The sequence below is a fragment of the Oculina patagonica genome, chromosome 4, assembly GCF_052425735.1.
Source record: "Oculina patagonica isolate OP01 chromosome 4, crgOcupat, whole genome shotgun sequence".
NCBI lineage: Eukaryota > Metazoa > Cnidaria > Anthozoa > Scleractinia > Oculinidae > Oculina > Oculina patagonica.
Genome location: NC_135761.1, coordinates 63,287,150 through 63,307,122, shown reverse-complemented (window position 1 = coordinate 63,307,122; position 19,973 = coordinate 63,287,150). Strand labels below are relative to the sequence as shown.

General features: G+C 36.6%; 1 protein-coding gene across 4 annotated transcripts; it reads left to right on the top strand.

Moving 5' to 3' along the window:
• The first annotated feature begins 760 nt into the window (after window positions 1-760).
• LOC144651048 (6-phosphofructo-2-kinase/fructose-2,6-bisphosphatase 1-like) lies at window positions 761-18,474 on the top strand. 4 transcript variants are annotated; one of them, XR_013570251.1, is made up of 20 exons: window positions 761-980; window positions 5,436-5,576; window positions 5,865-5,961; window positions 6,777-6,840; window positions 6,929-7,003; window positions 8,056-8,112; window positions 9,974-10,182; window positions 10,944-11,005; window positions 11,415-11,488; window positions 12,069-12,140; window positions 12,599-12,652; window positions 12,758-12,853; window positions 13,809-13,913; window positions 14,944-14,985; window positions 15,076-15,117; window positions 15,343-15,388; window positions 16,297-16,359; window positions 16,729-16,792; window positions 16,923-17,899; window positions 18,303-18,474. XR_013570251.1 is itself a non-coding variant. In XM_078510914.1 (19 exons), exons 1-19 carry the CDS (start codon window positions 785-787, stop codon window positions 16,954-16,956), a joined length of 1,506 nt encoding a protein of 501 aa, XP_078367040.1. In that variant the 5' UTR covers window positions 761-784; the 3' UTR covers window positions 16,957-18,474. The 4 variants fall into 4 exon arrangements, 3 of the variants coding, with proteins under 3 accessions (XP_078367040.1, XP_078367039.1, XP_078367041.1); XM_078510914.1 differs by having other exon boundaries at window positions 10,061-10,182; window positions 16,923-18,474; XM_078510913.1 differs by having other exon boundaries at window positions 16,923-18,474.
• The last annotated feature ends 1,499 nt before the right edge of the window (window positions 18,475-19,973 follow it).

Here is a 19,973-nt window from a genome sequence, read left to right as displayed (position 1 = left end):
AGAAAGCAAAGAAAAAAAAACGTGAGAGCAATAGCGAACGTGGAGCGGGATGCTAAGGGATGGGAGGGGGGGGGGGGGGGGGGAGTAGGGAATGAGTTTCACCCGTTTCAAAGTGTCTCCACTTCTGGTACCTGCAGGGAACCAACAAGTAGAGGCTTTGTATACCGTGTTAACAGGTGTGGCTTTCAATAGCTTAAAAAATAAAAAAAAAGTTTTTTTTTTCGTGTATATTAAGATTGTTTCAGAGGAACGGAACTTTTGGTAGTTCCACCGTTTTCCCGGTGGGACGTTCCAAATGGAAATTTGTGTTTCACCGTTTTTTCCAGTTCCAGCCCTTTCATTCATTTCATTCATTCCGCCTTTACAGCCATGCAAAATTTTTCAGTTCAATCCAGGGGTTCAACGGTAGGTTCTTTAATTGACCTTCTTTGGGAAAACTTCAAACGGAAAATTAATTTCCCACCGAAGTTTCCGTTTTTTTTTTGGAAATGGCAGACGACCAATGCCTCCAGTTTCTTGTTGCGTCTCTACAATCGAACTACGAACGCTTTTAGTTTTCGTGATTGATATTAAATAACCTTTACCGATGATATGAAGCATCGTAAAACTTTTGCCGGCGTGCAGGGTCCTCTACCCCCACCTCTCCCACCCCCGAGACACATCCACCATGCACGCCAGCGACGATTGTCTGAGAGGCTGTGACAATCAGCTTGTCAACACGTGCTGAACGCTTGGCTGATCACGTGTTGCACCAAAACAAGGTGCGTGACATTGGCTATTAAAAATGGCGGCCGAGCTTGAGAAGATGGAACCGCCATTTTCACTTCACTCAATGAATTCCGTGAGTAGCACAAGTTCTTTTGATCAGGATATGGACTTGGTAGCTGATGAAGAAGACGAGGAACACGGACATCAGGGAGTATTCGTTTTAAGAGAGAAGAGAGGCGTTATTTATCCGCTTGACTACAAGTACAGAGTCGGTGAGTTTTAATTTGATATTGCTCACTGTGCGAACGCATGACTGCCAATTGCGGTTTTAAGCTAACAGCTAGCTGAGGCTGGGGCTTTTAAAATTACAGTCGCCACAAAGAATGTGGGTAAAGCAGGATGGCAGTTTTTAGTTTTATGAACTTTGCGTCGTCGATTTTTGTAGGTTCAAGTCAGTGACTGACCAACTGGCAAAACAACAGAAGCCTTAAAGCTAAACCTACTGTAATGCACGTTAAGCTTAATGTTTAAATGGAGCCCCTAACTGCATTGTTACACCTTATTTTCAATTCAATGTGGCGCCATATAAATTTAACGAGTCTGGACACGCGTGCATGCAAAATAACTTTTAAGCAAAATTCGTTTAATAACTCCTTAATAATTAATTAAAATTAGTTTCCATGTAATGGAAATGACAGTTTTATACACAAACTGGCTCAATCTAATCTCAATAACAGGACTGCGCCTTTTATTATTACTTATTGTATGTCCTTTGATTAATTTCATTTGATGACTTTATTTCACAAGGTTCGTAATAATAAAAATATATCTTATTTACCATGCGCGAGGGCCATACTGGGCGAATATTGGCCCGAGGTCTTGACAGTACAGATCGAGTGCAGCGAGGTCTGTACAAAAAAGACCGAGGGCCAATAATCGCCCAGTACGGTTCCGAGCAAGCTTGGTTAATAAGAGATTTATTACACGACTGGAAACTTTGGGTAGTGAGAATTGCTACCCGGTAGATGTTGTGGAAAACAATCCCTGGCAAAACTTTTACCCGCGCTAAAAGAGTTATAGTTATTTCTGTGCTTAAGTTCATTTCATTTTCAAAGCAATAAAAACTTCAAAAAACTCTTGCAAAAAAAATCTAGCAAAAATCTTGCGCTAAGTCGCGCAGGAATTAGCGCGGGATCATCCAGGACAAAACCCGGTCCGATACTTGGAAAATATCGGCCCTCGCGGGACCGGAAATAAAGTAATCTGATTGGCTGATTTAGTTATTGGCCCTCGGACCGCCTTAGTCGTGTAAATAATAAAGATGGTAAATTTTAAGCTTATTTACTACACATTTGATGATTTCGACATTGCTGATCCTAGCAGTATGCAGGACGCGTGTCACATATCAACCTAGTAAATGGCCCAGCTCAACAACGAGTCTCTCGTAGCTCAGTTGGTTAGAGCGCCCAACCGGTATCTGGGAGGCCATGGGTTCGATTCCCGTCGTGGACTCAGATTTTTTCTTTGTCCCACGCTCGTGTCATGTTGAATAATTTCTTCACTATTTATCACCGAGCTTTTAAAATTTACCATCTTTATTATTTATTAGTAACTTGTAGTGTCAGGAAAATAACGTTTTCACCAATGAATAATGATTTGCCATCTGTTTGATGCCATAATTGTTTCTTCAACTGAAAGAGAGTCATAGTATAGTTGAGGTGCTGAAAATGGCAGGAAACTATTTTGAGCCACCTTCAATTGCCTTGTGCCCCTTTCCTGGGTAAAGCAGCCCTGGTAACAAGCAACCAAGATTTCAAATTTAGCCAAGTTGGAAATTGGTAGAAATTGTCAGTTAAGTCAATGAATATTTGTAGATGTAGCCTGAAAATCTTTACTAATATTATATTTAGACATTTTCAAACAAGGACAGAATATTTGCTACATTTAGGCTGTGTATATTAAATGCAATAATTATATTACACCTTGCATGTCTGTCTTCTGGTATTATTGATGTGAATAGCCACACGTACAGAAGCTTTCCATTCTTTTTACTGAAAATGGCAGGAAACTATTTTGAGCCACCTTCAATTGCCTTGTGCCCCTTCCCTGGGTAAAGCAGCCCTGGTAACAAGCAACCAAGATTTCAAATTTGGCCAAGTTGGAAATTGGTAGAAATTGTCAGTTAAGTCAATGAATATTTGTAGATGTAGCCTGAAAATCTTTACTAATATTATATTTAGGCATTTTCAAACAAGGACAGAATATTTGCTACATTTAGGCTGTGTATTTAAATGCAATAATTATATTACACCGTGCATGTCTGTCTTCTGGTATTATTGATGTTAATAGCCACACGTACAGAAGCTTTCCATTCTTTTTGCCAAATTCAAATAATGGCTGAATTTAAACTTGCTGTTTACTTTCAGCTGAACTTTTTAGCCTTCATTTGAGGGTGTTTGTTCGAATGATATTGCCTCAATTCATGCATCAGTACATACCATTAACCTTAGTTTAAAATTCCTGTTTGATCATTTTATTGATATTAGAGGGTATTAGAGCTTGACAAACAAAATTTAAATTATGCTTAAAATCTAAAGTACTTACTTCACCTTTCTACATGTAGTATTTATAATTGTATATTTTTAAAAGAAACTATAAATGAAGCACTAGCTCTTTCCTATTGAGGTGATTTCTATTCTCTCGTTACTCAGCAGTTTCCATGGCATTTAAAGGCACTGTATTTACATGCATCAATTAGCCTGAAAACTACTGACAATTAAAAATATTTGAGGATGACAAAAATTTACATAATAGTTGTTCCGGCTCCTCTTTAGCTTTGCATGTTAACCAGTAATTTTGATACACGGTAGATTTTGTTTATAAGTTTGTTTTTGTGCTCTACAACGGACTGTCAGGCTTCAACAATGGAAACACTAAACTGTGATGTTGTATACAAGAATGCAGGTTTTGTTAAATCCAACTTTGATCTTAGTATTTCCCCTTAATATTCTTAAAGTTAATCCCTTGAGAATTCACTCCATGACTAGTGCATCTAACACACAAACTTACATGTACGTGTGAACAAATACAATTGGACTTACTTTACAAGGTTGCTTGTTACAAGAGACCTTGCAATGTGTATCCATTTGTATTTTGTTGTAATACATTATTCAATTGAAGGCAAACATTTCTACAATCTTTCAGAATGTATTGCTAGTCTATAGGTTTTATCTTAATGCTTTTGTGACATATTTAATGATCTCAGTAGCAGAGTATATTGTGGATTTTGTTTGGAATATGTGATTGATTTGCTACAATGTAAAGTTTGTAGAATTCTGTTTATCTGAATCTCCATCCACAAGACTAGTCTATTAGTTTAAATTCTGGGAAACTGCCAAGCATTTGAAAGTTATTTATTGTTATAAATAACTCATTTATAAATAATTCCCCAACTCAGCTCCAACAAATAGAAAATTAAACACAATTTGTTTTTGGCACAGAGAGAGGTTGATAAGAATATTCGCTATGTTTAGGTTTGTCTTGTACCTTGTAGTACTTAAGTTAATGTACATTGTAAGATGAAAGAAATCATAGTAGTAGAGTTTCACCCCTGCCCCTTTTTACACCCTTACTTATTGCCCTTCCTCTCATCAGGCAAGGACATCTAGATCTGCCACATGAAATCACTGTTAGGGTGCATTTCTTTGGAAAAATCCAAAATTGGATCATTAATCTCAGATCACTCGGACACTTTGCTCCCAAAGAAATGAAGAATCTGAAATGGATTTTTTGCCATGACAACCTCATAAACACATTTCGAACAGAACATAACGGAACAAATTTATTTCCATCATCCTAGCTAAAATCATTTCAACATACAAAATCTTTCACATAAATCACATGTCGAAATAGTTCTTTTTTAGCCTCAAGCACAATGTGGTGAGAACGCATCTGAGAGTGAAGAATGTTTGCGAAATGATCAATGCAAACTTCACTTGTGACAATTTCAAAAGGATACATCGAGATATAACTTCGGTAGGCACATGTTGGCTGTTCTAGAAAACCTGCAATAAAATCTTTAATGACACTTCATACTGATCAAACTACGGTTTCCTTTTATCGTGAATTATTTCTGTATCTTGATTGAAATAAGTACCTGAAAAACTTACTGTATGACAGTGTTCACAAAGAGTGAACCTGTATTTTCACAACACAGACTGTACTTTTTTCAAATCCTTTCCCAAAGAAACGCACGGAACATGAATCCTAAAAATCCAGATTTAGATATCATCAAGATATATCCAAGTGTGTATTCTTCAGATCATGGATCCGAGATTAATCCATTTTTCAGATATAGGTAAAGAAATGCAAAATCTGTTTTTGGATACAAGAATCCGGATTTGGATTTTCCCAAAGAAATGCACCCTTAGTTGTAAATACTGACTGATGTAAAGCTAATAAAAGCTATTAAAATGTATTTGCTTTTAATTGACCTATCCATTATTAAAATGTATGCTGTAGTGCAGTGATCAACCTATAAACAAGATTGACTTACTGCTATTTTTGTATAATTGCAATAGAATATTAAGTTGAAGTGGTTAGTAATTACAACCCAAACTTGAGCAGGCGGTGGCCAAATGGCCACTAAGGAAAAAATTAAACTTGGAGGGTTGAATTAATAATTATATCAATTGAATGGTTTTTCACTGTAACTGCATTTTTTTCAGATACCTGTTATCCTGGATATTATCCTCGTTTTGTCAATGCCCCAACTGTTATTACACTGGTTGGTCTGCCGGCAAGAGGAAAGACGTACATGGCAAAAAAATTGGGCCGTTATCTCAACTGGATTGGCATCAAAACAAAAGGTTAGTTCATATTCATATTTATATGTAGTTCATATTCGTAAAATAAAATTATAAATTCTGATTTCTGGAGCCCGTGATTTCTCAATCCTCCAGGTAACTTAAACAAAAAGTCAGTTTCCTTAGATTTTCTACACTCAGTCAAATAAATGCTGCAATTATTTCCCTAAATTTCTCAAACTCCCCGATTTCGTGAATAATTTCTCTTGGAGGTTGGAGAAATCTGGATGCCGATAAAATAGATAAAAGAATGTTTATTCAACTTGACTCTTTTCTTTTCATCTTCTACAGTATTTAATGTCGGTGAGTACCGGAGAAGAGCTGTTGGATCAGACAAACTGCATGACTTTTTCAGAGTGGACAATGCTGAAGCCCAGAAAATTAGAAGGTGTGTATAATTGTTGCTGTAAGCGCTGTTATGAGAAATGTTTCAGAATGACATTTATTATGTTATGTTAGTCTTAGGCCCCGTCCACACTGACCAGGGTAAATTTGAAAACGGAGAAATTTGAAAACGCCGCATAAAATGTTTTCCGTCCACATTAACCCGGGTAAATTTGATACCCTTTTTTTTTTTTTTTTTTTTTTTTTTTTTTTTTTTTATTGCTCTTACTGATTCATGCACACTACATTACAATACAATTACTGACAATTACTTACAAAGACGATTCTAACATTCTAACATTCTAACATTCGATTCTAATTTGATACCCTTCATTAGTAAGTAAAAGTAAAAGTAAAGTCTTTATTTAACGAGGGTAGCACTAAAATAACATAAAAATACTAACAAACCAGTGGCCCTCTAAAATTATTTACAATAAAATATAAAAATACACTATTTCACGCTCCAAGTCCAAACGCTCATTGGTGAGCGTTTTTGAAAAGCTCCGTTTTCGGTGACCGAAAACGCTGTTTCAGTGTGGACGGTTGGCCTAACCAGAGAAAAAAAGATGCGTTTTCAAATTTACCCGGGTCAGTGTGGATGGGGTCTTATTTGGTGGGAGGTACACTGTACAGTGTTTATAATTATATTTTGCAGCTTGGAGAAACCAGTTTGTTGATTCCACTGGATTTATCTTTAATAAAAATGTACCAATGTATGAAGAACTTATTTCAAAATCATCTGAAGATTCTAAAAACAAAGGTCAAACAGTCTTCTGTATTTTTACTCAACATTTTTCCATTTTACTTTGAAAATAACAGACAGTGTGCTATAGACTGCCTGGAGGATGTCAGCAAGTTTTTGAGTCTTGGAGGACAAGTAGCAGTATGTATCATTCAGTTTCATTAAATAAATTGAAAGTTTTAAAATTTAGCTGCATTTCTACATTGAATTATTTTCTTTGCACCATTAGATATTTGATGCCACAAATACAACAATCGAGAGAAGAGCCCTGATAATGGACTTTTGTACCACCCGGGGATTCAAGGTAAGACACAGCACTTAAAGACCTCAGTACCTTGTATGCCAGCATAATAGCTCCGGTTTTTTTAGCATTCATGATAAGGTTAAACTATAAAGCTAGACAGTCAGGTTGTTTTCTGCTGAATAAAGAAGCTAGTTACATATAGTGTGTCACTTGGGGCTTGTTCTCAATTACTTTGTTGATGTCTGCTATTGTGTGGTTCCATGTACATACGTGCAGGGGGGGGGGGGGGGTTCAAAGACCAAAATATTTTATGGAAAGAAGGAAGACTAAACTGGAATTTCCAGAAGCGTGGGGAGGGGGACCCAAATAATAATAATAATAATTTAATAATAATAATAATAATAATAATAATAATAATAATAATAATAAACCTGTGGGGGTGGTGAGGGAGGATATTTTATGGAGCATTAACACATTTCCCGATGTTAACCAGCCACTTTCCCTTCCCATTTGGTACACTGTACCTGTACATTTTAAATTTTTGCTGTGTAGTTTGGCCAGGAGTGTGTCCCAGTTGTGTATGAGAAGTATGAGATGCTAGTCCTTTACAAGTTATTGCCTGGCAATTTGTCAGTTTGCCTTAACTTTTTCTGATCAGTACTAGAATTTACCCAATATACACCTGGATGGACTCTGAGTTGTGAAACAAATTTATTTAGGATAGGTAACTTTAAAATTCTGCTTATAAGCACTCATGGTTATAGACCCTTCCCCTGATATCGCTCCAAATATTAAAATGACATTGATTTATTATGAGTTTTTTAAGCATATTAAAAATATTAAAAACCAGTAGATGAAAAACGCATTTCGATCAACGCTGCTGTAGTTGTATAGTTGTATAAGCCAAAAGCTTATATGTGGAATTTTACGGCATGCAATGCAACTGCTGTCTTATTCTCACAAAAAGGTGGCAGGTTAATTTGTGTTCAGAGAGTGTTTGGTTGTCAGACATACATGTACATGTAGCTTCTTGTTAAATTGAAATAATAAAAAACAGATGTCTTAAGCTTTTTACATTTGATATACATGTATTGTACTTTTTTTTTTCTGAGGTTTTTTTCATGGAGTCCATATGTGAAGACTCAGATATAGTAGCTGCTAATATAAAGGTAATGTTTCTATGTGACTGATCAGTTCTTTTCCTTAGATATGATTGCAGAATTTTTTAATCTTGTGTGTTCTCCATGGCCATATACTAACGTAATTCATACAATAAATCTGTGCCATAAATTTGACATTTCAATGAGAGACCCAGGGAGGGGCCTGATAGGCCTGCCCCTCTTTTGAGCTGTGCCCCCCTCCCTCTCAAGCACCTCAGTTCTATAATCTACCACTGCTTTAGCACTTATTACCATGGTTTGTACAAGTCATGAAAATTTGCTGGATCCTTGAAAAGTTGGCTTTTCTTAAAAAAAAACTTTAATTTTGTTGATTAAATTAATTTACAAGTTTGAAATTTACTGAGAAGTTTGTGAATGCTTGAGGCATCTGGAAGTCAAAGTCGAAGTTGAAAAAAACAACAAGTTGTTTTTAATCATAAACAGTCTTAAATAAATTGTGTCTCTGATCTGCCCAGATGAATTTTTTGTGTTCTTGAGTAAAATTAGTCCTTAAAAAAAAACAAATTATGGCTGTTTTTTAATTATAGCAGGTGATAATTCTTAAAATAACTGACATGTTTAAAAGCTTAATATAGTGCATGAGCTAAGCCATGAGTGAATGAGAATGTTACAATCATTAAATTGATATGAATATTAATTAAAACTGGGTCACTTTTTTTATAAAAAAAAATGAGATGCAGGCACCTCAACAGACTTAAATATAAAGTAAATTTAATGTATCACATTAAAAATGAAACTTTACTTAAGGTAGAAGGCAGTGGGGTCTCAGACTTCCTAAGATCATGTTTCCTTTCATCATCATCATTGAATTGTCTGTTACCTTTGTGTGGAGAATAGGCTGCTTGCCCTCTTTTTCCAGCTGATCTATCTTTTGCTGCTGCTGCTGCTTCTGCCTCTGCTGATCATGTACATACAGTGTAATATGTACATTGATCTTGAAGCCAACCTGGTATTGTTCATAGTTTTGTATTCATCCATTCATTCTTTTTTCATTCATCCACTAGTTCATCCATTTGTTTGTTTGTTCCTTTTTCTGTTCATTCACTGAACCCATTGCATAACTATTAGTTCATACATTTGCTCATTCCTTCATTTACTAAGCTTCATTTGTCACTTTCATGAATGAAAATGTGAAATTAGTTCCAGTAACTGGCATGTAAATTTCAATCACTGTTACAAGTTACAGCTCCCGTAATCTGAATTTGAAGTCCTGTTATGTAATATTTGCATGCTTTCTTCTAAGTATAATTTAATCAGTATTGCATAAACATGTTATGAAAAGAAATCAGAGAATAGAAATTTTAATTTAAAACTCTATTGGAGAAACCCTTCTCTTCCTGCTTTTGAATCAAAAGATTTCACATTTTGGCAAACAAGACTGCCAGTTTTGGCTACCATTTTTGTATTTGCTTTTTTCTACCTTTGGGGGTTATCCTTCTTTACTAAACATTGTTCAGTGAAATCTAGCTTCCTCTAACCTCCAAAGGAAATAAAAATTGGTTCAAGTAATCCAATCCAATCCAATTATTTACAAAACAAATTTTATAATAAATTGTCTCTAAATAAATGGGGTTTGAGAAATCGTTTATGACTATGTAATTTTTTTGTAATTGTTATTATTATTATTATTATTATTATTATTATTATTCAAAATTAGTCAACCGTTTTGATGTTGCCATCATTAAATTTTTATTATCAATAAAAATTAGTGATTAGAAGTTGGCACAACGTTTCAATGTTGCCATCATCATCATCATCATCATTATTATTAACGGTAATAATTGTTATTAAAGTGGAGTCAATGTAAATAAAGGAACAATGATATGTTATTTTCTTCTTGATCTTCAAGGTAATGGGACATGAATTTTTTACAAAAGAGGAGTTTAAGTTATGGGAAGTTTGGGTGGACTCGCCAGCGTCAACTTTGCCCCAACAGGAAGTGAAGGTGTTCAGCCCTGATTATGTGACTGTGGATAGAGACACAGCTGTTGAAGACTTCAGGGAACGTATTAAGCACTATGAAGATGCTTATCAGCCACTGTCTCTAGAGAAGGAGGGGTGAGTGGAAAAGAGTGTAAAAATACTGATTTGATCAAAATTATGCAAGCTCTGAAGCTCATAACTGAACCCATCACTGCATTTTTTGCTGCCGTCATTCATAAAATTAATTTTAGTGACTATCAAAGAACCTAAAAATGAAACACCAACACTTGAAAATTGATTGGAATCTACCAATCACAATCTGCAGACATGACCAAGGTCTAGAACCCATTGAAGCAAATTTCTGTTTCCTGAGAGGTCCACAAAATGAGTGATGACAGGAAGTTGCAACCAGTAGTTACGATCTAAATGTTGGAGCTCACATGATTTTAAAAAGGATGGTAGAAGCTGGTTTTTTAACACTTTTAGCTCACCTTTTTTTTAAACAAATTTTTAAGCTAGAAATTTTTAATCAGGAAATGCGTCGCACATATTTAAAGCTTTAAAGCTTTGAAGAATTTTATTCACTTTATTTTATTTTTGTTTTATTTTCATTGTGGCTTACCTGTAAACTAGCTGGTGCGTTCCCGCAGATTTTGCTAACCATATCTGCGGGACGCATCGAAACCATAGCTAAGTGTAATGACCACATTAAACATTGTATTGCATTGTTGTATTGTATTGTATTGATCAGATCAATTCTTGGAAACTATGCATACTAGATAACGACATCTTTTAGTTATGAAATGAATGGTAGTTTAAACTGTATTGTTTCTGTATATATTGCCTGATTATCCAATTTTCTTTATGTTCCTGTTAATGAATTCTTGTTTCAACAGAAGTCTTTCATTTATCAAGATCATCAATGCAGGAGAACAGTACCTTGTAAACAACATTGACGGTAATAAAGCTCAATCAGTATTTTGATTAATTTTATGATTATTACATTTTTAATGACAAATTAGATTAGCGATGAAACTTGCCTAATATGTGACCAGGAAAGTGAAAATGACCACTTTTAACCTTGTTATGTTCATTTATAAATTATTTGTTTCCTCTGTTTCAGTGGCATGCCTGTAAACTATGAAGCTAAGTGCATGACCACTATTAACACATATTTATTATTTTATTATTATTATTACCGTTAAATGGGTAAAATAACATTTTGTAAATGGATTATAAACACTTTTACTTTTTTTTTTTTTTTTTTTTTTCAAACGGTTCAGCTGTCCGTTTAATCTGTGGTTAAATTATGTACAGATAAAATGGCTTAATACTTAAATAAACTATTTCTTTGTTCTTGTTTACAGGTTACCTTCAGAGTAGAGCTGTTTATTTTCTAATGAACTCACACATCAAGAAAAGGTCGATATATCTTGCTAGGGTAAGCTGTATTCCCAACCATTTTGGATGATCTTCTGATCTGCAAAAGAGAGCCTTGCTTACCTATTCAGTTAAAAGAAATAGACAGGAATCTTGTTCTTAACAAGCTATGTCAAACAATAAATTTTCATTCCAGTTGAATATCTCAGGTGCAGCCAGGCCTAGGAAAATGCCCGAGGTGGGGGGGGGGGGGGGACTCCTATATGAAAGGGGGCAGGGATGCTGATCAAAAAAAAAAAAAACTAAAAGAGACCGATCCATAAAACTACCGGTAAGTGTGGAATTTCTAAACGAAACCATTTTGGCTAAAAATATTGGCGTTTTGTCTCGAACACCCTAAGCAAAACCAATAATCCAATATTTACACCCAAGCGAGACGATGAGCATCCCTGCCCCTTTCATCTGCGAGTCCCTCCCTGGGGGAAAATGGTCTATACATTTGTATCTGTGAGGCAGAAGTAAGAGACTTAGAATAATACATAATTTAGAGTTTGTTTGTATTTTAAACTAAGGGTTACAAATATACAGCCTGTCAGTGTATTTCTTATTTAATTTAGTTAATCCCCTTGCAATTAATTTAGCATGGAGAGAGTGTATTCAATGTTCAAAAGAGACTTGGAGGAGACTCAGATCTGACAGTCAGGGGAGAAGAGGTGTGTTGATCATGTTCATAAATTATTAAGCAAATAATGTTATTGTTTAAAGTGTTAGGCTGTACTCTGATTTATATTGCAGTGGCAGAAAATGTGTGACATCTCAATTGGTTCCAATTTATGTTGAATAAGAAACTAAAGATAAGGTGATTGATCAAAAGCAACCCAAATTTACAGTTATGTACAAGTGAAATATATATTGAGTTGTTTCAGGAAATATCCATACCCCTACTACAGAGGGTTTTTTGGTTAAAATCCAGCGCCCAACCCTCTGGAAATTCCAGTTAGACCCCATACTTAAATGACTGTGTTTATGGTCAAGTTTTTTGAAAGAAAAAAGTTTGTAGCTTTCAAATTCGAGAAAACATCATTAACCTTAAATATCTACTTTTGTTTTTTTATTCGTACTTGGGTTAGGGTCAGTTGTCAATGTAAAGAGTAGTTCATTTTTTCTGCAGTTTTCATTTGCTTTGGCAAGATTCATTGAGGATGAGAAACTTACAGATTTAAAGGTAGGACACTCTACTTTGATAATTAAGTGTAAATGCTTTTTTTAATAAAAGGGGAATATAATGTAAGACTATCTCGTCAACATTCATAATTTATGTCGATTTTAGGTTTGGACAAGTCAGCTTAAAAGAGCTGTGGACACTGCGCAGTATCTTAAGGGTGTGTCAATTGAGAGATGGAAAGCTCTGAATGAAATGGATCATGTAAGTTGTTTCGTGCATGGAAAATAAATATAAGACGAAGAAAGTTGTTTTCTCTGTGAGTATTCGATAATAATGTTGTCTCTAAATATGTGCTGGTTTGCTATCTGTGCCAAAACATTATTTGTTTCACTTTTTATTTTAACAATGAAAGTTCTAAGACAGTGTTTCTAAGAACAGTAAGTCTGATAGTGTTTCTGTTTTGTGTACTATTGTCTGATGTTTCTCGTAGAGCATTTTAACCCATGAATGTTGTTTGGGGCTAAATTTTTAAATAATGGACTTGGATTTGTGCCCAGGAGCTTTACGTATCAGCTTGTAGCCCCATGAGCTCAGTGTTAATTGATAATAAACAGTTATTGGATGAGGTTTTTGTGGTGGAATAATCAAGGTCGAGGTAAGTGTTATCAGCCAAAGCCGAAGGCTAAGGCTGGTAACACTTGCTGAGATCTTGATTATTCCAGATATCACAGAAACCGAATTTAATAATTGTTTTATTATACATTGTTTTTCTGAAAAAAAAAATAAAATAAATAAGGACAAAACGATTACAACCGTTCTACTAATTCCTACTTGTCGTCTTGCTTTTGAATGCTTTTCTCTCAAAGTATTCGTGGAATAGTTCCTTCGCAATCTTTGTCGGTCATTTTGTGTTTTCCGAGAATTTATTGTCCAGCAATTTTTCAATTTAGGTAAAGGTTTTGCTCGGTTGAAGAAGCGAATCGACGAACTATGAATTTCCTTCGCTGTCAGATGTGTCCCACAGTCCTCTCAGAAATCATGTATTGCGCGCGCAACCTACAGATTAGTGAATACTCTGCTAGCAGATTATTCACTAATCTGTAGGTTGCGCTGATTCTCAGAATTAACTGTAGGCTCTTAGCCAATGAGAAGACAGATAGTGACTACAATGTATAATAATAATAATCATTATCTGTTGTGATATCATTTATATCAGGGCATCTACGATGGTATGACCCTGGACGAAATAAAAAAGATGGACCCTGAAGAACACAAGGTTATAGAAGAACATCCATTTAATTACAGATACCCCAGGGGAGAGGTAATGTTTAGTTAATGTTAGTAGCTTATTATTTTATATTTTAAAATACATAACGGAAATGGTCAGCTTCACCCTTCGGACTGAAATACATCAGTATTCTCCCACAATACTATTTAACAATTATTCGTCGAAGGCGAAGTGAATCACGGCGAATATTCCCCGATTAAACAAAGGTACTAGATATCTGTCTTTTTCGTAGTGTTTGTTTTGTTTCGTTTTATTGCTTAAACTAAAGTGTAAATTCTGTTTTAGAATCGATGAATTAAACTTGTTTACACGTATTCAAGCGAGCACTTGTGTTTTTTGTTTCCGTGTTTTAGTTCTTTATTTCATAGTTCTTGATATTCACCTCTGAAAAATAGACTAAAACAATTATTCGCCTGAGGCTCAGTGAATCTCGGCGAATATTCCCCCGAGGCGAATATTCGCCGTGATTCACTTCACCTTCGGCGAATAATTGTTAAATATTGCCAGTAGCTGGCCCAGTATATGAATGAAAAATAATGGTTCTTGTATAGTGCATTTACAAAGCTCAATGCGCTTCACAATTAGAGTTACGGGACGAGATCGGACACCACAACAATGGAAACTCTGTGCCCTACTCTTTGCGGTATGGTGTGTGAGTTCTTTAACGTCCACTGCTGATCGTAACACTGATGTTAGGAGATGGGGCCTACTTATCGTACCTCATTCAAGAAAACTAGAACATCTAACAATTTGCAGATGTCATTGCAAAGGCAGCACGTTCTCCTATACAAATTACAAATTTTACCTCTGATTTGTTGATCTTACTCTTTGTAATAGACCAATTTCGATATATTAAAATTCAGCCTAAAACAATAGACATCACTACGAGGCTCCGGGGAATAAACCCCACGAACTCTATAGTTTAGTCCCCGGAGCCTCGTAATGAGGTCTATTGTTTTAGGCTGAATTTTAATATATCGAAATTGGTCTATTCTTGTGCAGACTACAGTAAGAAATGTAGTATTTTAATGTGGCACTTAAATGTTTTCGTTGTTTTTATTAGTCGTACAGCGATGTGTGTGCTCGACTTGAACCAGTGATAATGGTAAGTTAAATGATAATTCAACTAAAACTCGCTTTGGAGTGAAATGTGATGGTGACAGTTGACAAATATTGCAATATGTCTTCTCTTTAGGAACTGGAAAGACAGTCCAATGTCTTGGTTGTTTGCCATGAGGTGGGTGGTGCAACACGCTTGTTTTTATGCACTCATTGACACGTTTGTAGTAAGTTTCTGCATGTTGTGCATTCCTTTAGACCAAATTTAAAAACAAGTGCTAAACAAAGACAGTTTATTATTATGAACACCACTGCCATGAAGAATACGTTTATGACTTTTTAATCCCAGATTAGCGTTAATCAGCCTTCAAACAAGTGAATAATATTTCTGTTCTTCATATAGGCTATCTTGCAGTGTCTCATGGCATACTTCTTGGACCACAGTTCAGGTACGTTGCTAGAATCAAATGTAGTTCATAGAACTGCAGTTGTCTTTTATTTTCTTGTTGCAGAGGGAGGGCTCAGTTATAGCTGTTCGTAGATTGCACAGGGAACTGGATCGAAGCATGTTTATAAATTTTAATTAGATCAAGCTTCAAAACGAGAATCATCATATTACAATAATAAAGTATTATTTCGTTTGTCTCACGACGTAGTCACGTGTGATGGAGATCGCAACGTTTCGACTGCATACTGCTAGTCTTCATCAGGCGATAAGGTCGACTGGTTGTGCGTTAGCTTATAAAGCACACGGCTGCGCTGTGATTGGTTGGTTTTCAACAGCTCTGATTGGTGCATTTCGATCCTCAGTGTTCTGCATGCTGGTGTACTGTTGCTCCCTCGGCGGTCCGCAGTCGTACAGTTCTCCTGTTATTGTGTTTTTTGATCATGGGCATCCATGCTTCAGGAATTTCAATTCCACTGTCCCTGTTGATATTATTAGGGTGAAGTCTTATGTGAATCGAATTGCAATGTTGTGTGCTTCCAAAAAAGGGTTGGCTACCAGCTCTCACAATGTCTCACATGAATGACTCGCTACTTTTCGAGAGAACAATGGAACAAAAGGAGTAATGCCCCTAGCCCCCCCCCCCCCAAAAAAAAAAAAAAAAAAAAAAAAAAACAATATCAACTGCTACGCTAAAGGGCCAGTAGATTAACAAGCTTGCGAGAGCTGCTGCACTACTGCCGAAAAATAGACAAAAGATTTGATTCGTATCTAATTCTGTCATTACGAACTGTGCCCACTGCGCAAGGAAATCTTTCTGCACCCTGGGTATACAGGCTGGGTCTATACCTAGAAGACAGAATAGAATGTAACCTCTAAAAAAGAAAATAACAAACTCTTTTCTCTTTCTAGGAGAACTTCCAAATCTCCGCATTCCATTTCACACGGTCTTCAAACTTACGCCCATTGCTTATGGTAAGTTTGCTCATTACATCAATATACTAGCTGTAGCTCCCTCAATCGATCGGTCCGTCAGCCTGCCCTTTCGTGGGTGTCTTTGTTAGCTCGCTCCTCCGAATCAGAAAGTTTCCTTACAAGTAAAAAAAAAAACAACTTTATTTTCTACTAAGTAGTAATCTATGAGGTACTTTCCTCGCATCAAGTACGATTTTGGTTCAAGTTAGCGCGAGGTTCGAGTTATCGGTAGTCGACTGTACTTTCCTCACCTCTAGTACAAGATCAGATGCATGACACACTGGGTCAAAATTGAGTAAACGTTGTTTTTGACGCCGCGAAGCAGTCCGTATAACATTTGATACATATTTTGGTATTGTGTAATTTCAGGTTGCAGAGTGGAGAGATATCCACTGTTTGTGACTGCAAATTCAGCTGGTTCAACTTTACAGAGGTAAGTATCCACTCTAGACAGCTGGTTCCACTCCCATCGGGGGTCAGGTTTTTTTTGTCGCACGCTCGTGACAATTGAAGTTTCGTCTTTTTTTCGTTTTCGTTACTAAGAACGCTGTTTTTAATTGCAGTGTTGAGGAAGGTGGAGATGAGACAAATAATTGAGAGAATGCAGAGTACATTCATTGTAATTTGAATCAAGACAACCATGCAACGAAGTACAGTATTCCGTACTGATGACGTAACACCACAGTGGGTTATGTAGTCTCTCTGATTGGTTGTTATTATCACGTGGACGGATCGGTACATCTTCGTAATCTCGTACATGTCTCTCACAGGCTTAGGATCAGGAAGCGTGCAACACGGAGCAAGTGACGGTTTTCTTATGCTACATAAAAATATAAATTGAATATATGCAGCTATAACCGCTGTAAATTAAAATAAGTAAGTTAATATTAAAGTAAATGGTTTGAACCCAGGAGTATCAGTAGTTCGTACAGTGTGATCGTCCGGGTGAGAGTAGTTCTGAGAAGAACTGTTGTTGGTGACTGACGTTTCGACAACCTGAGCGGAAGTCATCTTCAGAGTCAAGTGAAAAGTTGTTGTCAGTCGATGATGTTATAAGTCTGGTCCGTTGAAGCTGATTGGTCAGTTAAGCCGTGATGTTATTGGCTGTAAGACTCGTGTAAAGTTTGTCATCAGTAATTGGTCAGTTTCGATCCGTCTATTGTTAGTTCGGACCAGACTTATAACATCATCGACTGACAACAACTTTTCACTTGACTCTGAAGATGACTTCCGCTCAGGTTGTCGAAACGTCAGTCACCAACAACAGTTCTTCTCAGAACTACTCTCACCCGGACGATCACACTATACGAACTAAACTAATATTCTTACTCGGTTCCCTGTATGATATAAGCGAGCGGAGTAATTTTTTTAACTATTGTACAGTAACCATTTGTCTTTATCGCAACAGCCGTGCATTTTTAGTAGGATCAGGAGTGAATAATTTGTTGTACCCTTGGACCTTAATATATTTTGTAAATAGTATTTACCGTCATATTTGTTATATCTACAACCTGAAGAGATCCAGCAATCGAAGAAAAAGGTTTTAGGCAAAAAGTCAGCGTGTAAAAATCAAGTTGTCAAATTGTTATTTTACAATGAGGTTACGTTATACAGGTTATATAGTTATGCACCTATCAATGTTAAGCCCAAGGGGGGGGGGGGGGGGGTTCGGGCTAACCACGGGAATTTGATCGTGAGGTCGGTCCCCAGGGTAGGGATTTTGGTCGCATATGACCCCCTGCAACAAGGTTTGAAGGACATCTGACCACCTTTCATTGCTCCCGGGTGGGGATTTTGACAAATTATTTTGTCCCGGGGGTGGGGAATTTGACTTTTTTTATAGAAAATGTCAAAATCCCCACCCCTTGCCCGATCCCCCCCCCTCGGGCTTAACATTGATAGGTGCATTGTATAGGCGTAGTGTTGACAATTATTTTTCCAAGGTTTTTCATTTGTGCGAGCTATTTATCAATAAGATTTGTACGTTTTCAATTCATGGACTGTATTCAGGGTCTGAGATTAGACAAGCGATGCCAGTCTTGTTATCTAAAGTTATATAAGTTGTAAAATGTGACAGCGTGTCAATTGTTTATAATAAATGCGAGAACTAGTCTATTGTTTGATTGTTGTTTATTTAGGAGAATGCATGGGTATGCATTTGGGACTATTTTAAGAAAAAGGACGTTTTCTAGTTAGAAGATGTGTCGATAGAAACTTCTGCCAGGGCTGGCTGTTTAAAATACTTGATGCAAGAGACAAACTGCAATATTCAACGTAACAGGCTTTAGCTGGGGGTTAGAAATTACAGTGAAACGAACTCAACCGGGGCCACCCAACGTTTTTTAGCCAATCACAAGACAAGTTTTAAACAAAAGAATTGGAGTTCCTTGGTCAGGGGACCAATCACAGTGAAGGGCAATTTTAACTCTTCGCTTGACTGAATACGATGCGAAGGCACGCTGAAGTGTTGTTTTTACGGCGAAAATATAATTTTGTTCATTTCGTTTACGGTTAAGGCGAAAGTCTGCCAGTAATTTGGAACACTGGACGGAATCAACGTAAATACGTTTACCGAATTACGGCCGCGAATATTTTTGAAGACTGAAAGGAGCGTATCACCGAATTACGGCGAGCAATTTTGAAGACTTCGAAAGACTGAACGAAGTGATGAACGTAGCGAAATAAATTTACCGGCCGATTCACGGCCAGCTCAATATTTTCCGAAAGACGGCTTGGAATGTCGAAGACGAAAGCTTGGATAATTCTTAATCGAATATTACGGCCGGGAGTTTTGAAGACTGAACGGACGCAACGTAAATAAAAAATTTACCAAAGCATGATCGGCTATAAAACTTACAATATGCCACACATTTTCCAAAACACGGCCGGGAATGTCGAAGACGAAAGCTTATGTCAGTTTTCCTCGAATTTGCGGCCGACATTTTTGAACACTAAACGGGCTCAACGTAAATATAAATTTACCAAATTAATTACAGCCGCTAACTGGTATGCGTGAACCTGTCACGTTTCTGCACGTGTTGTTGAGTTTTATCCGGCGATGAATATTTATGGTTTGAAATGTTCGCCGTTGTAAATTGTTCATTAGGTACAATGTTCTTTTCATCACTGTATCACTGTATATATATCACTGAATGTAATACACTGAGTTTATCTCTTTGCTGACCGGTGTTGATTCGCTTCGGCAAATTCCATATATACTGGTTTGAGGAAAAGTCAGGAAAAGTCGTTTCGTCTTCACAGTTTCAGCCGGTGTCAATTCGGTAAATAAATTTTTGTCGAGTCCGTTTTGTCTTCATTCCAGGCGCAGGCCGTGCTATTTTCGTTGAGTCCGTTCAGTCTTCAAAATTCCCGGCCGTCATTCGGTAAACTGATTCCGTCCAGTGTTCTAAATTACCGGCAGACTTTCGCCTTAACCGTAAACAAAATGAACAAAATTATATTTTTTGCCGTAAAAACAACACTTTAGCGTGCCTTCGCATCGTATTCAGTCAAGCGAAGAGTTAAAATTGCCCTTCACTGTGATCGGTCCCCTGACCAAGGAACTCCAATTCTTTTGTTTAAAACTTGTCTTGTGATTGGCTAAAAAACGTTGG